This window comes from Furipterus horrens, unplaced genomic scaffold (assembly GCF_987537825.1).
Source record: "Furipterus horrens unplaced genomic scaffold, mFurHor1.1.pri manual_scaffold_11, whole genome shotgun sequence".
In the NCBI taxonomy this organism is placed as follows: domain Eukaryota; kingdom Metazoa; phylum Chordata; class Mammalia; order Chiroptera; family Furipteridae; genus Furipterus; species Furipterus horrens.
In genome coordinates this window covers 78,620,945-78,637,655 of record NW_028327181.1, presented here as the reverse complement: position 1 = coordinate 78,637,655, position 16,711 = coordinate 78,620,945, and the positions used below count along the sequence as shown (strand labels likewise).

The following is a 16,711-nucleotide window of genomic DNA, read 5'->3' as shown; positions in this document are numbered from 1 at the left end:
AATACCCCAAACGGTCCCATGTAGTTTGGGGTCCCCAAAAATGACTCCCATGTTGCTGACACCAACGTTATTCTCAGGATTCAACTTAACTGACCCAGCAGTAGCACTGGACACACACTAGAAGAGGTGGATGAGATTGTGTATTCTTTTTACAAAATAGCATGACTGAAAGTTGAGAGAGAGGGAGACCATGACAGCACTCTGGGGCCTTCTTATACCCAGGAATTTTGGCTCCATCTTGGGAGTTTTTCCATCACTGTTTTTGCTTCCCTCCTTCCTTCCTCACTAGAGGCTCTTTCTCAGCTTTCTCTGCTTGGTATTCTTCATCTGACCTCTAATAGAGGGCCCCAGGTCTTTTATCTCTTCTCTATACTCTCCCTAGGTGATCTTACCCAGCATGTGGTTTTCAACACCGTTCAAGTTTCTCTCTCTAGCCCAACCTCTCTCCCCTGAACTTCAGAGTATAATAGCCAATCACCAATTATTTCCTCTTGAAAGTCTAACAAGCATTTCAAACTTCAGTTGTCCAAAACCGAATACCTATCCTCCCCCAAACCTGCGATGGTCCCACCCACCTGCCCAGTTTCTTACAACAGCCTGATTTAGGTGGTCTCCTTTTGCCACCTTTTGTCATCCTGCAGTGTTTTCAACACTGGAGCTGGTGCTCTTTAAAAGGGAAATCAATGCTACTTCTCTGTTCCAATCCCTCCAGTGGCTTCCCATCTCAACAAATTAAACCCAAAGTCTTTACCACGTCTTACAATGTTCTCCTGCTGAAATCTAGCTTTCTGACCCCCATGTTCTGCTCCTCTTTCCCTCACTCATTCTAGTCGCGTCTCAGGGCCTTTGCATTTGCTATTCTCAATGCCTGCTTAATTTATTGCCTCACTGTATGTAGATCTTTGCCAAATTGTCACTTTATCAGTAAGGTCTTCCCTGACCCTAACCCCCCCCCCCCAGGGTATCCTGTCCCCCTTCTCTGCTTTGTATCTCTCTAAAGCACCTACGTACTACATACATACATATATATGTATATATATGGTCTGTCCGGGAAAAGTCCAACCATTGTTAATATGAGAATGGTTTGTGCGACATCAATTAACCTGATAGCCAGGACAGTGGACTGAATGCACATGTGTGAACAATGAAGACTTCACTGTACTAGTCAGCGGGGGTGGTAGATACTATTGAGTGAGCATATGTACTGTGTGGCCATCACATTTAAAATGACTGAGCGAGTACAGCAACAAATCTGCATCAAATTTTGCATTAAGCTTCAACATTCCTCAGCAGAAACTATTCAGATGATTCAGAAGGCCGCAGCTATGGGCAACTGGTGATTGGCAGCATCAACACAACAACATGGCTGCTCATGCATCACATCTCATGCAGAGTTCTTTGGTGAAACATCAAATCACCCAGGTGACTCAGCCCTGCTACAGCCCAGATTTGGCGCCCTGAGACTTCTGGCTTTTCCCAAAACTCAAATCACCTTTGAAGCAGAAGAGATTTCAGACCATCGATGAGATTCAGGAAAATACGACGGGGCAGCTGATGGCGATTGGGAGAACTGTGTGAGGTCCCAAGATGCCTACTTTGAAGGGGACTGAGACATCATTATCTTACATACAATGTTTCTTGCACCTTCTTCAATAAATGTCTCTGTTTTTCATATTACATGAAGGATATCTTCTGGACAGATCATATATATATAAAGCTTTTTTCTAGTTTATTTGCTTGACTATATAGGAGAACAGGAATTTCTTACATTTTCTACTTATTGCTGTTTTCCTAACAATAGAGTCTGACACAAAAAAAGGCATTCAACAAACCTGTTGAATGAGTAAGTGAATTCTTATTTTCAATCACTAAAGGAGAGCTTTGGGGAAAAGAGTGAAGAGAAAAAACAAGCTCAACTCTCAGTATGATAGGAAAAAAAGGTGCTGCAGGCACTTACCTGCTCCCCGACTGGGAGGGTCTCGGGCTGGGGGAGGTGGCCTATTACTCTGTAAAGAAGGGGAGGCTGACGTGGGTGGGGGAGGTGCTAGGCCTCTGACAGGCCCTGGTGTCTTCCTATGCAATGAATTGTGTCTCTGTGGCAGCTCAGGAGCTGACTCATTAGTGGGACTGGAGGGTCCATTGGGGACCCCTGGAGGCTGGCGGTAAGGCGGAGGAGGAGGAGCCAGAGACTGGCCACTTGGTCCCATTCTGATAGTCATAGGGGAAGGAGGTGGTTTGACAGAGGGTGGAGCAGGAGGTCCCTCTCGACCAGGATGTAGCCTTTGTCCAGGTGTGGGTGGCAAAGGTTTCTCTCTGTTGTAGGCTGGGGCTTTGTTGCTGTGCATAGGCAGAGACGCAGGGGGTGCGTTGGCACGCCGCCCTGGCGGTGGAGGAGGAGGGGCAGAGGAGCTGTGCTTCATGCCCGTACTGCTGGTGGTATTAGGCCGAGAGAGGTCCGGTAATGAAGGTCTCTGCATCCGGGGCAGTTCTGGGAGTGAGGCTCGGCTGCTGTCTGAATCATCTTGAGGGCGCCCACTGGCTGTAGACACTGGAGGCCTTGGGGCAGCAGCTCGAGAACTGGGGACTTGCAGGGCTGGCTTACAAGCTAGGTTCTCTACAAACAGACCAGACAGCACTGGGTCAACAGAGCTAGAGATAAGTTGGTCAGATCTCTAATTCACGCAGCCTCATTTCCCTACACAGCAGCAGGGCGAGTACAATATTTGCTTTACACTGGGTTTTAATCTGGCTCAGGGACCATTAACAAATACTGTTGCTATCAGTAGAATACAGTTTTATTTAATACCTTTGCTTTAGTCTAGTCTCTTAATTCCACCCCTGCCCCACTTCTTCCTCCCACCTCTACCACACTCCTCAACCCCAGATGGACCACCTGGGGCCAGTCAAAAATTAATGCACTTGGGAGATATTTTAAGAACGTCTTTATCAAATACCTGAAATGTCCTTGGCTCCCACAGGTCGGAGCTTTGGCACTCCTCCTTGAAAGAGACCTCCCTTGGGCTGCAGGGCACCTGCTCCAGGGCCATAACCACCACTGCTTCCTTTGGGTTCTGGAAAGCATACCATTAGAGCTTTCATTCCATATGCTCCAAGTTGTGACCAAGTTAATCTGGAGGAGAAACTCCTCCTCTGTTTGGGTTTTGCAAACAAACCAATCTTGCTTTTTTACCTTTCCATTTAAAATAAAATAAAAGGTGGAGGCAAAGCCTTTCTACTCCACTGCTTCATGTAGGGATGAAACTCTCTGCTGTGATGAAAAAAGAGAACAAAAGGAACAAGGAACCAATCTTCCCGTATTTGGGCCAGAGAGATAACCTGGATAAAGACACACAGTAGTCCCTCTCTATATTGCAGCCTCACTGCATCACGGGATTTTAAAAAATATTATACTTAATTATTTATCGCGGATTTTTCGCTATATCACGGGATTTTGCGGTACTGTATACATATGTTGTTAAAGTTACGGAGGTTTAAGAGTAGAATATGTTTAAGAACATAAGTAGTGTTTATAAAAGTGTGGAAAAGGTTAATAAGGGAGTGGGAAAGGTTAATAAGGGAGTGAGAAAGGTTAATAAGGGAGTGGGAATGGTTTATAAGTGTGTAGGAAGGGTTTATAAAGCCTTAAAATATATATAAATACTAAAATAAATGTAAGATTCCTACTCTTGGCGGATTTTCACCTATCACGGGTGGTCTAGAACGTAATAACAGCGATAAGTGAGGGAATACTGTAGTATTCAACAGAAGTCTCTGGGCTCAGCTCTCATAGTCCAAGATAGTAAGGGGGCTAATGGCTCAGAAACCCAGATGTGAACAACTCTCCAGAGGCCTTTCAGAATGGACACTTGTAGCAATTATGAAATCATCATTGGCTTCAGCTGAGTGGTTTTTAGGACTGTAGTGGTCTCCTAAGGGAGCAGCGAAGGATGTGCCCTAACAAGCGTAACAAGCACTGGTGATAGTAGGAGATGGAAGTCTTAACCCTGAGAATGGTTCCCACATCAGAAAGAAGTTTCCAAGGTATTCAAAGAAGACATGGGAAGATAGCCAAAAAACATCCCAGGACAAAACTCTCACACTCAAGACCCAACAATAAAAATGACAGCCCAGCCCTGGCTGGTGTAGCTCAGTGGACTGAGTACCGGCCTGCACACCAAAGTGTCGCTGCTTTGATTCCCAGTCAGGGCACACGCCTGGGTTGCAGGCCAGGTTCCCTATTGGGGGTGTGCGAGAGGCAACCACACATTGATGTTTCTCTTTCTTTCTCTCTCCCTTCCTCTCTTTCTAAAAATAAATAAATAAAATATCTTTTAAAAAATGACAGCCCAGCCCTAGCTGGTGTGGCTCAGTGGATTGAGCGCTGACCTGTGAACCAAAGGGTCGTGGGTTCGATTCCCAGTCAGGGCACATGCCTGGGTTGCAGGCCAGGTCCCTAGTTGGGGGTGCATGAGAGGCAACCACACAGTAATGTTTCTCTCTTTTCCCTCCCTTCCCCTCTCTCTGAAAATAAATAAAACTTTAAAAAAATAAAAAATAAAAAAGACCACCCAGCCAGGTCTCCCAATCAATCCTAGGATCCTGGTAGTTCACTGGGAAATGAAGCTTAGACTCACTCTCGAGGATGGGAGCACTCCGATCATTAATGTTGGTCACCTTCTTTAGCTTGGCCCCTTTGCAGATGTCCTGTAAGAGGGCACCTCGACCCCGCTGTTCATCTCTACTCAGCTTGGGTTGCTCTGTGTTTGCCTAGAGGAAGAGGGATATGTAAGTTCACCCTAAATAGTCCTCTTCATCACAAGCTCCGGATTAATGCCTTAAGCCAAACTGGGTTCCATGAGACACCTGACACACAGCACATAATGATAGTGTATATTACCATTCTTCTTAGTCCTTTTTCTCCTGTTGTGCCTTCTGGGAAGGGTAAAGGTCTTCTTCCTCTTCAGATGCTTCTGATAGGAAGCCTGCACTAGTACCTATGCACTAGGCTTGTGTGTTACAGATGCTTCAGATGTGTCAGCACCATCAAGGCAAACATCTATTGAGTGTCTGTTGTGCCTCAGGCATTGTGCTAATCACATTCCTTTTGTTATCTCATTTAAATTTTGAAACATTTCTATGACCAACTACAACAGGAGCACAGGGCAGACAGCTAGATAAATGGAATGAAACAGACAGACCCAGATCTATATAAGAAATAATAAAAGTGTATTTCATCTGAAAGGATAGATTAAATACAAGATGTTAACAACAACTGGTAGTTTCTGGAAAAAAATAATAAAGTTAGATACCTGCCTCAGCTTACTCTCAAACAAATTCTAGCTAAATTATAATATTTAAGTGTAAAAAATAGCTAAGGGAAGAACATTTTAAGCATGACAACTAAAATACAGGAAAAGATCAACAGATTTGCTTAGTACAAATTATTCATTAGGAATAGAAATAAATAAATACATGATATACTGGGAAGGAAAATCATCTGTGACAAATGTAACATAAGAGAGACACAAAGTTAGTGTCCTAAACCTATAGAGCCATAATATTTAAAGATGACTTAGAAATCAACAAGATAATAACCAAAGAGTATGAACAACACTGTGTAAAATAAATCAAATATGGAAAAAATCAGCTATAATAAAAGAAATACTGGGTAAAACACAGTATCATTATTTACCTATGGCATTGGTAAAGGTTAAAATTTTAACTAAAGAGACTGCTGGCTTTGCAAAGGCAGGAACCACAGTGAGTACAGTGCCTGGTTTATTGCAGATGTTCCAAAAATGTGTGGTATAAATAACCACCCTAAGGAGGTCATAAAGATTCAGGGAAACAGGTACTCTGCAGTAAGATAAATTGGTATAATCTTTCTAGAAAGTAACCTTTAAACATCTTTTAAAAGTCAAGCACAAGAATTCTAATTCTAGGAATTAACTTTAAAGAAAATAATTGACTAAGTGCACAGAGATGTTAATAATGTAGCAAAAAATTATTTGTAATAGCATGGAACTAAAAATAATCTAAAAGCTCAACCAAAAAGAATAATGATAATCATGCAATGGGATGTCAGTTAAGCTCTTAAAGAAGTCTAAGGAAATATTTTTCCATGGCAGTAAATGTATCCCACAATTAAGTAAAAATATATTCTAAAATAATACATATAGTGTGATTCCAGTTTTCTCTTCTATAGGAGTAACAACAGAACCTAATTCACCCAGTAGTTTTGAGAATTAAATAACACTTTTAAAAAAATTGACTGTAGAGACAGGAAGGGAGAAAGAGAAAGAGAGAGAAAACATCAATTTGTTGTTCCACTTAATTTATGCTGTCATTGATTGATTCTTGCATGTGCCCTGACCCACAACCTTGGCGTATGGGGACAAGGCTCTAACCAACTTGCTTATCCAGCGAGTGCGTAAATGGTAACACTTTTCAAGACCTTAGCACAGTTCCTGTTGTATAATAAAAGTTCAATAAGCTATAGCTAGATTAGATTTGGAAGAAAAACACACACATAGAAAATTTCTGGAAGGATACACATTAATACCACCAAAAGTTAACTTCTGATAATAATTATTTATGCTTATCTATATTTTCTAGTTTTCCTACAATAAATACACAAACATACAAAATGTTAACAAAAGTTAATTATAGATATTTTAATATTTTCTGTTTATTGGTATTCTCTAATTTTTTCCACATTTTTATTACAGTAAAAACATTTTTTAATGATACCACTATTTAATAACATGACCATTCACAATGTATTAATGAGTAAGAAGAACAGATTAGAAATCAGTTTGTATATAAAGCACAACCTCTTTTTTTTTTAAAAAAGAGAGAAGATACAAAGGGAGGGAGAGATTGAAAGGACATACACAAACTGATATGAATGACTGGATTATGAGTAATTGCTCCTTTTGGCTTATCCACAGTTTATAAATTTCTTGAACATATTACTTTTGTAACAAGAAAATTATTAGACATACAGATCAATGGAACAGAATAGAGAGCCCAGAAATAAACCCACACCTTTATAGTCAATTAATATTTCAAAGAGAAAGCAAGCACATACAATGGGTTAAAGACAGTTTATTCAATAAATGGTGTTGGGAAAGCTGGACAGATACATTCAGTAAAATGAAACTAGATCACCTTCTTACACCACACACAAGAATAAATTCAAAAGGGATTAAAGATTCAAATGTTAGACCTGAAACCATAAAAAATCATAGAAGAACACATAGGCAGCAAAATCTCAGACATTGCTTATAGCAATATTTTATCAGATATATTTCCCCAGGCAAGGGAAACAAAAGAAAAAATAAACAAATGGGACTACATCAAACTAAAAAGTTTTTGCACAGCAAAGGAAAACATCAACAAAATAAAGACAACTGACAGAATGGGAGAATATATTCGCTGATACATCTGATAAGGGGTTAATATCCAAAATTTATAAAGAACTTACAAAACTCAACACCAAAAAAACAAAACAACCCAATTAAAAAATGGGCAAAGGACCTGAATAGACACTTCTCCAAAGGAGACATACAGACGGCCAACAGACATGAAAATGCTCAACGTCACTAATCATCAGAGAAATGCAAATTAAAACCACAATGAGCTATCATCTCACACCTGTCAGAATTGCTATCATCAATAAATCAACAAACAACAAGTGCTGGAGAGGATGTGGAGAAAGGGGAAACCCTTCTGCATTGATGGTGAAAATGCAAACTGGTGCAGCCACTATGAAGAGCAGTACGGAAATACCACAGAAAACTAAAAATGGATCTGCCTTTTGACCCAGCTATCCTACTTCAGGGATATCTGAAGGAACCCAAAACGTTAATTTGAAAGAATGTATGCACCCCTATGTTCACTGCAGCATTATTTATCATCGCCAAGATATGGAAGCAGCCCAGGTGTCCATCAGTAGGGGAGTGGATAAAACAGCTATGGGACATTTACATAATGGACTACTACTTAGCATAAAAAGAAAAAAAATTTACCCTTATGACAGTATGGATGGACCTGGAGAACATTATGCTAAGTGAACTAAGCCAATCAGAGAAGACAAATACCATATGATTTCACTCACATGTGGAATCTAATGAACAAACTGAACTAACAAGCAAAAGAGAGACAGACTCATAGATAAGAGAGCAGGGAGATAGCTAAGGGGGAGGGAGGGTAGGGGATAGAGGGATTGATCAAAAATGGAAAAGGACTCATGGACATGGACAACAGAGGTGATTGCAGAGGCGGGAGGGAGGTATAAGGGGACTAAATGGTAATAGGAAAAAAAATACAATAAAAAAGAGAGGAAATTATTATTAAAAAATCACCGCCCTGGCCAGGTGGCTCAGCTGGTTGGAGCATCAAAAGGTTGTGGGTTCAATTCCCAGTCAGGGCACATACCTAGGTTTCAGGTTCAATCCCCAGTTGGGGCATGTACAGGAGGCAACTGATTGATGTTTCTCTCTCACATTGATGTTCCTATCTCTCTCCCTTCCTCTCTCTTTAAAACCAATAAACATACGCTTGGGTGAGGGTTAAAAAAAAAAATTACTAAACACATCAAAACTGAGGCTATAACCTCCTCCACAAATAGCACCATCATTCTACACTTGGAAATGCTTGCGTGCACCACCATTCATGCAATCCCCCAAACTAGTCAGTCATTCAAATCTCCTTCCTCTTTCTCACTCTTCCATCTGTCATCAAACTCTCTAAGATTTTACTTTCTAAGTGTCTCTCATCTCCACTCTCCGTCCTCACTGCTTTAGTCCACCTCCTCAATCTTCAACAGCATCTGCTTCCTTCTCCAGTCTTGACCTCCTTGTCTCCAGTCTTAACTCCCAACCCACTGTCCATAATATTAAGTGATCTAATACAAACCCGAACAGGTTACTCCTGTTCCTGAAAATACTTCAACACCTCCCCATCATTGCTGGGAGAAAGATCCAAACCCTCAGCCTACACCTCCAGCTTCACCTCCCACCATACCCCATTCTCAAGCAACAATCTAAACCTCTGTGTGCTTTCTCACAGATCAGAACCCTTCTACATTCTATTTCCTCAACTTCAAGTGTCCTCCCTCCCTCTTTTCTTTCTGGCTAAACCTTACTCATCCGAGTATCACCTTCCATTTAGAAGCTTCCTTTGACTGCCTCCTCTCTCTCCAACCACTGGATGAGATGCCCTACTCTGTGGCACCATTTACCTGTGCTTAGCACAGAATCTGCCTGTTGTCTTCTCTGTCTTGCCCATTATGCTGGGAGCCCTTGAAGGCAGAGACTATCTCACTTCTGGGCAATGGCATAGATGATTTTTATTTGCATCTTTTTGTTCATCTGCATACTTTCCTGCTCTTTCTTTTAAATATATATATATATATATATATTCTTATTGGAAAAACGTCAAGCAATATGTAAGTTCACAGTAAAATTATCTTGATCTTCTGAATTATATGCCTAGCCAAGTCCTTGATACATAGTAAGCACCCAGCAAAAGGCTACTGAGTGAATGACTGAAATAGTATGATGTGGGACAGTAAGCCAAGAGGTTAAAGATAGAAGTAAATACCTTGGGTCCTTGAATCCCACTGTAACGAGAATAGCTCTACTTTTGTCTTTACTTACTAGGCTTCCACATAAAATATCATCCAAAAAGGGGGTTCATACATAAAAATGTCTGAAAACCAGAAGTTATGGGAAAAAAACAAGTTGGCAGGCCTGAACTCCAGTCCTAGTTCAGAAATAAATTAGCTAGGCAAGTCACTTTTCCTCTATAAGCACAATTTCTCATCTGTTAAACATCTAAGGCACCCACACATACATACACACTTCTGGAATAGTTATTCTCTAGACTTATTTTTGCTTCTAAATTTTACAAAAATGAGATAAAGCACCCCTAGGTTGCTTCTTTCTCGTGTGACGCCATCCAAATATAGGGAAAGTGGCTGCTTCCTTGGTTTAGAAGCCACATTGTTTTTTAAAATCCCATTATCAAACCTTTAAGTCTTCTTACTAATGCATTCCACAAACTCCCTTCTTTCTCAATGGGGTGTTAGACTTGATGGACTTGGTTTTAAGATGAACTGATTTGGAGAAGAGGAGATGAAACAGTAGTAAGAAACAACCACCAGAAACTGCAATCCCTTTTCTTGAAGATGCCAGAGAAATGATGCACCAACCTCTACAGAACAAATAGTTTTGGGGGGAAAACAGCAGTTCTTACTCTGATGCCACCTGTCTAAATCTCCACTTAGACTGAACCAGGACAAGAAAACAAGAAGCCCATATGGTCCCAAGAGGATCTTTCAGAAATCAGAGTTAGTTGGTAAGGGCAGACTTGACCTGTTTATTCTCCATCTTCCTGCACCACACGTCTTTCAGTAGAGTATGTCTTATACCATGAAGAGTTAAGTGTCCATTAAGGTTCTGAGACAGCCGAGTGGAAGGATTACCTACCTGATTGAAAGTAGGAGGTGGAGGAGGACCAGGAGGGGGTGGAGGGGGAGGAGAAATTGGCATCCTTGCCCTGCTTGCAGTTGGCACTGCTCTCTCTCTGTTTTAATTTGCTGCTTTAGGCCACTCATATACCTGCAAATGAAAGAGAAATCCATGAGAACTTTGCCATGAAAGACACTGAGTACCAGGAGAACTAGGGGACTGGGCATGGCACCGAGAAACTAAGCACCTCATTTCCTAGTTCCACTGTGACAGAGTCCAGGGCTTAGTAAACTTTTTCTATAAAAGCCCAGATAATAAATATTTTAGGCTTTGTAGGACTCACATAGTCTGTCATATAATCTTTTTGTTTTGACTTTTTAAAAATTAATAAACTTTATTTTTAGGCTCAGAGCAAAACAACAAAGTACAGACAGCACTTGTACACCCCTGTTCCCCTCACACACATACACAGCCTCCTCCACTGTCTACACCCTGCATTGGTACATGTGTTATAATGGAACCTACGCTGACAACTCATTATCACCCAAAGTATATAGTTTACCTTAGGGTTCACTCTTGATGTTGTACATGCCATGGGTCTGGATAAATGTATACAGACAACTACTCACAACTGTATATCATACAGAATAGTTTCACTGCCATAAAAACAACCTGGGTTCTGTCTATTCATCCCTCCTTCCGCCCAACTCCTGGCAACCACTGATTTTTTTATCGTCTTTACAGATTTGCCTTTTCCAAAACGCCATAAAGTTGGAATCATAATAGGTAGCCTTTCAAACTGGCTTCCTTCACTTTCTTCAATGTTATTTTCATGTTTTGATAGCTGATTTCTTTTTAGCACTGAATATTTCATTGTCTGTATGCCATTCACCTACTGAAGGACATCCTGGCTACTTCCAGTTGTAGCAATTATGAGTAAAGCTGTGTGGACATAAGTTTTCAGCTCATATGAGTAGATACCAAGGAGCATGATTACTGGATCACATGGTAATAAACTGCCAAACTATCTTCCAAAGTGGCTGTACCATTCTGCATTCCCACCAGCAGTGAAGGTGAATTCCTGCTGCTCCACATTCTTGTATTTGGTGTTGCCAGTATTTTAGATTTTGGCCATTCTAATAGGTGTGTAGCAGTGTCTCATTGTTTTAATTTGCAATTCCCTAATGACATAGAAAGAACATCTCTTCATATACTTATTTGCCATCCATATACCTTATCTGGTGTGGTGTCTGTCTGTCTTTTGCCCAGTTTTTAATTGTGCTGCTTGTTTTCTTATTGTTGAGTTTTAAGAGTTCTTTGTGCATTTTGGGTAACAGTCTTTTATCAAATATGTATTTTGTAAATATTTTTTTCTTAATCCGTAGCCTATCTTCTCATTCTCTTGATTTTTACAAATGTCAAAACCATTCTTAGTTCATAGGCCATGCAAAAAAAGTCACGGATCATATCTGACTCATGGGCCATAGATTACTGACCTCTGGAATAATCACATCACTGGAATCTTATCAGAGCATAAATACCATGTGAGAATTTAGCTACTTATCAGGTTACAAAACAACAACAACAACCCAACTATACAGCTATCTCTCTACTATAATATGTAAATGATCCTCATTATACAAATGACACTAAAGCCAGTGAGCTGTGTTACCCTAAGATATTAACGTAGGAGGAGAGATGAAACCAAAACTCAGACCCTGGCTGGTGTCTCAGTTGGATGGAGTAAGGTCCCATACACCGAAAGGTTTTGGGTTTGATCCCCAGTCAAAGTGCGCATGGGAGACAACTGAATCGATATTTCTCTCTTTCTCTCTCCCTAAAATCAATGGAAAAATGTCCTCAGGTGGGGAATAAGTAAATACATAAATAAATAAAAACCAAAACTCAGGAACAACAACTACCCCCAAAAAGCTGTCCCAAGAAAATTCGAAGTCTTTTTTTTTTAAGGTTTATTTTTTATTCTCACTTGAGAGAGGGGGAAGGGAGAGAGAGAGAGAGAGAGAGAAATCAATGTGAGAAACACTGATTGATTGCCTCCTGCACGTGTCCTGACTGGGGAATCACACCAGTAACCTAGGCACATGCCCTGACTGCGAATCGAACCAGTGACCTTTCAGTGTATGGTACAATACTCCAACCAACTGAACCACACTGGCTAGGGCAAAATCCCAATTCTTGACCTCCAAAAAATCAAAGCCAAAATAACATTACCACCAGGGACTACAACTTACAGATGACAGGAAAGTTTCAAGATACGGTAATCAACATCATTAATTAATCCATGGAAGAACTACCCCGAAGCCAGGTGATTAATGAAATTAGGACACAGGAAAATTCACAGGTAGTCCCTAGCACAAAAGGGTGACCACGTGTACCAAGTCAAGCCTAAAAGATCCAACCAGCTTGGCAATCCATTGGAGAGATTTGATTCTGAACTCTTTATAGGGGTGATCAAAATCTCTTTGTGTTTAAAGGAGTAACCACTTAAACATGTTTCTCAAAGCCTTGGGAATGAAAGGAAAAGGCAAATATTTCAAAGGTTCTATAAAACCAAGAACTTTTACAGGTGAGTACAATTTGATTAGAAACATGACTGTGAAGGTCTTCCAATTCCCAATTCCTCCCAGCGTAACGCCACTATAGGCTGGCTGGCCAACAGGGCTTTTTGCTCCACCACAAAGAACCGGACAGCATTTCAGCTAGGTGGTTCCCATGTTGGATGGTGCCAGAACTCACTTAAGAAACAATGAGCTGACTCCCCTCCAAGGGAAAAACCTTCTGATGCTGCTTTCAAAACTAAGTCTAGTCTTTCTTTGCCAGATATTGAATACACTAGGCTTTAAAAATTGATCAGAACAGTAAATCCTCATAAGCAGATCACTTATCATGGGGCAGGAGGAACAGGACACAAACTGAAAATGAAAGAAACAAGAAAAAGAAAAAACATTCTTCTATTTCAATTCTCTGGGTTCTCTACGACTGTTCCACTCCAAAGCCCCCACAGCATTCTTTTAAAAAGTTAGAAGGAAACATAGGAAAAATAATAGTCTATTCAGAAACAGATGTTTTCAACTAAATCCAATCACCGCAGTTTCTGACTTTTCTGAGTTTCCAGTTCTACCTTTGCCATTCCCACAGTTGACATGATTTCCTTGAATGATCTGGAAAAGAGATTCAGACAAGTCTCTAATTCTTCCCATATCCACGGGTGATCCAACCTACATGCTATAAAGAAAAAAAATGACCTAAAGGAATGACCTTATGCCTGACAGTGAGCACCACTTAATTAGGCAAAGCAAGGCAAATCTTTTTCCAAAGTCAGCCCACTGCAAAAGACCACTAATATATTACACAGTTAAAGATGCCTTCTTTTAAAAAAAAAACTTTTAAATATATTTTGCTTATGCTATTATAGTTGTCCCATTTTTTACCGCTTTGCCCACGACCACCCAGCACCCCCTTCCCTCCAGAAATCCCCCATCTTAGTTCATGTCTGTGGGTCATGCACATAACTTCTTTGGCTTCTCAATTTCCTATACTATTCTTAACATCTCCCTGTCTATTTTGTTCCTACCAATTATACTTCTTAATCCCTGCACCTTTTCCCCCATTCTCCTCCTTCCCCCTCCGAGATGATAACCCTCCAAATGATCTTCATACCTATGATTCTGTTCCTGTTCTGGGTGTTTGCTTAGTTTTGTTTTTTTAGATTCAGTTATTGATAGTTGTGAATTTGTTGCCCTTTTATATATTTTAAAATATTTTATTTATTTATTTTTAGAGGGAGGGGAAGGGAGGGAGAAAGAAAGGGGAAGAAACATCAATGTGTGGTTGCCTCTTGAGCGTTCCCAACTGGGGACCTGGCCCACAACCCAGACATGTGCCCTAACTGGAAATCAAACTGGCAACCCTTTGGTTCACAGGCCGGTGCTCAATCCACTGAGCCACACTTGATGCCTTTTTAATGTTCATAGATTTGATCCTCTTTTTCTTAAGTTAAGTCCCTTTAACATTTCATGTAATAAGGGCTTGGTGATGATGAGCTCCTTTAGCTTTACCTTGTCTGGGAAGCACTTTATCTACCCTTCCATTCTAAATGATAGCTTTGCTGGATAGAGTAATCTTGGTTGTAGGTCCTTGCTTTTCATCACTTTGAATACTTCTTGCCATTCCCTTCTTGCCTGCAGTTTCTTTTGAGAAATCAGCTGATAGTCTTATGGGAACTCCTTTGCAGATAACTCTGCTTTTCTCCTGCTGCTTTTAGGATTCTCTCTTTATCTTTCACCTTTGGCATTTTAATTATGATGTGTCATGGTATGGTCCTCTTTTGGTCCAACTTGTTTGGGACTCTCTGTGCTTCTAGGACTTGTATGTCTATTTCCTTTGCCAAATTTGAGAAGTTTTACTTCATTATTTTTTCACAGGAGCTTTCAGTTTCTAGCTCTTCCTCTTCTCCTTCTGGCACCCCTATGATTCAGATGTTGGCACGTTTAAAGTTGTCCCAGAGGTTCCTAAGCCTCTCCTCATTTTTTTCAATTGTTTCTTCATTCTGAACTGGTTGACTGGTTTTTTCTTTCTTATGTTTCAAATGATTGATTTGAACCCCGGTTTCCTTCCCTTCACCATCGGTTTTGTGTGGATTTTCCTTTGTTTCACTTAGCATAGCCTCACTTCTTCCCTGATGCATTTGCTGTACTCAAGCATATCTGTCAAGCCTGTGAGCATCTTTATCACCAGTGTTTCGAATTTTGCATCTGTTAGGTTGGCTATCTCCTCATCTGTTAGGTTGGCTATCTCCTCGTCACTTAGTTCTCCCACTGGAACCTTGATCCATTCTCTCTTTTGGGCTGTACTTCTCTTGTCTCCTCATCTTGATAAGGTTCCTGTTACATTTAAAGGGGTGAAGCCTTAGGTATTTGTCAGTACAGGGCGACCTGTTTCACGACATTGTGGCCCTATATGAGGGGGAGGGAGGGGTCTGAGAGGGAACGATGCCGCCTGCTCAGAACTCGACCCTTTTCCAGGCACCTCTCCCACTTCCGTATGGGACTGGTGCCTCTCTAGCTGCTGCCCTGGCCGTTGTTCCCAGAGTGGGTGGGTCTGCGGACATCCTAGGACTTTGGGAGCCCTTTAAACAAGCAGACTCTGCTGAGAGACTGGCAGTTTCTTCCTCGGCTCCAACCCCCCTGGTTTGCAGTCAGAGGCAATGAGGCTTGATTTCCCCCAGTGCTGGAACTGTGAGTTGCAAGGTCTGGTGAGGAGCTGGGGAGGCTCCCCAGGTGTCCCTCTGACTTTTTAAAACGTGTGACTGTGCTTTCCGCCGGCCTGCCGCTGCCACCAGCACACCGCGTCCTCTCTGCCCCGGCTCTGCCCCTCCTACCTGTCTGGATGAGTATTTCTTCTTTATATCTTTGTTTGTTGGACTTCCATGCAGCTTAATTTTCTGGAACTCCTGATTATCTCTTAGTTTTGAGGTAGTTGTATTCCTTCTTAATTGTGGAGGGAGACCCAGCGTGTCTGTCTAGGCCTCCATCTTCCAGATGCCTTCTTAGAGTAGGTTCAATTCGAACTCCAATTTCAAAATAAGATTCCTCAAAAAAAAAAAAATCACCTTCATCAAGTTACTGACTTAATGTTGACTTCTGGCAGTGGTTCACAACTTTTCTTTTGCCTTCATAAAGACTGCATGTATGCCACACTCCAATCAGTGACATTTAGTATACAGTGGTACATACACTATAGTAGGGTGTTATCAATTCCATTTTACAGATGAGAACACAGATGCTCCAGGAGTGGGAGTGCATGCATGTACACTAGAGAGAGAGAGAAAAACTGACCAATCTAAGGGTGACTGTCCAACACCACTCAGAAGTAAACCGCAACATTAGGACTCAAACTTAGGTCTTTTGATCCCCTTCTATTTCACTGATCACTGAAAAAAATCTCCACTGGAAAGTGGTTGGGTTTAGCAATTTTCTACTGTTTCTTCCAAATGAAAATTCGACCCACTCCAAGTTTCTATTCTAGTGATAGAATACGATTAGTTCTGTTTTCCAAAAGCAACCAAACTTAAGTAAAATTAAATTAATACAACTTTCCTTTCCATGAAAATTCCCAGAGAAGCTTTATCATAATGAACTTAGAATTGTCACTTGCCATAACTAATCCAATCCAGAGAATCAGCTTTGAGAACTGCTTTTAAAAATAAATGAACC

The 16,711-nt window shown here is 41.0% G+C and overlaps 1 protein-coding gene across 4 annotated transcripts in view; it reads right to left on the bottom strand.

The window, feature by feature from the left end:
- The window catches only part of WIPF2 (WAS/WASL interacting protein family member 2), a 46,413-nt gene that overhangs the window by 12,350 nt on the left and 17,352 nt on the right, over positions 1–16,711 (bottom strand). For all 4 annotated transcript variants that reach the window (XM_090257250.1, XM_090257251.1, XM_090257252.1 and 1 more), the window contains 4 exons: positions 10,494–10,625; positions 4,635–4,767; positions 2,955–3,071; positions 1,958–2,614 (listed from right to left, as the gene is read on the bottom strand). In XM_090257250.1, the coding sequence (XP_090113376.1) occupies positions 1,958–2,614; positions 2,955–3,071; positions 4,635–4,767; positions 10,494–10,556 (970 nt within the window). In that variant the 5' untranslated portion in view covers positions 10,557–10,625. The remainder of the gene's footprint in view (positions 1–1,957; positions 2,615–2,954; positions 3,072–4,634; positions 4,768–10,493; positions 10,626–16,711) is intronic.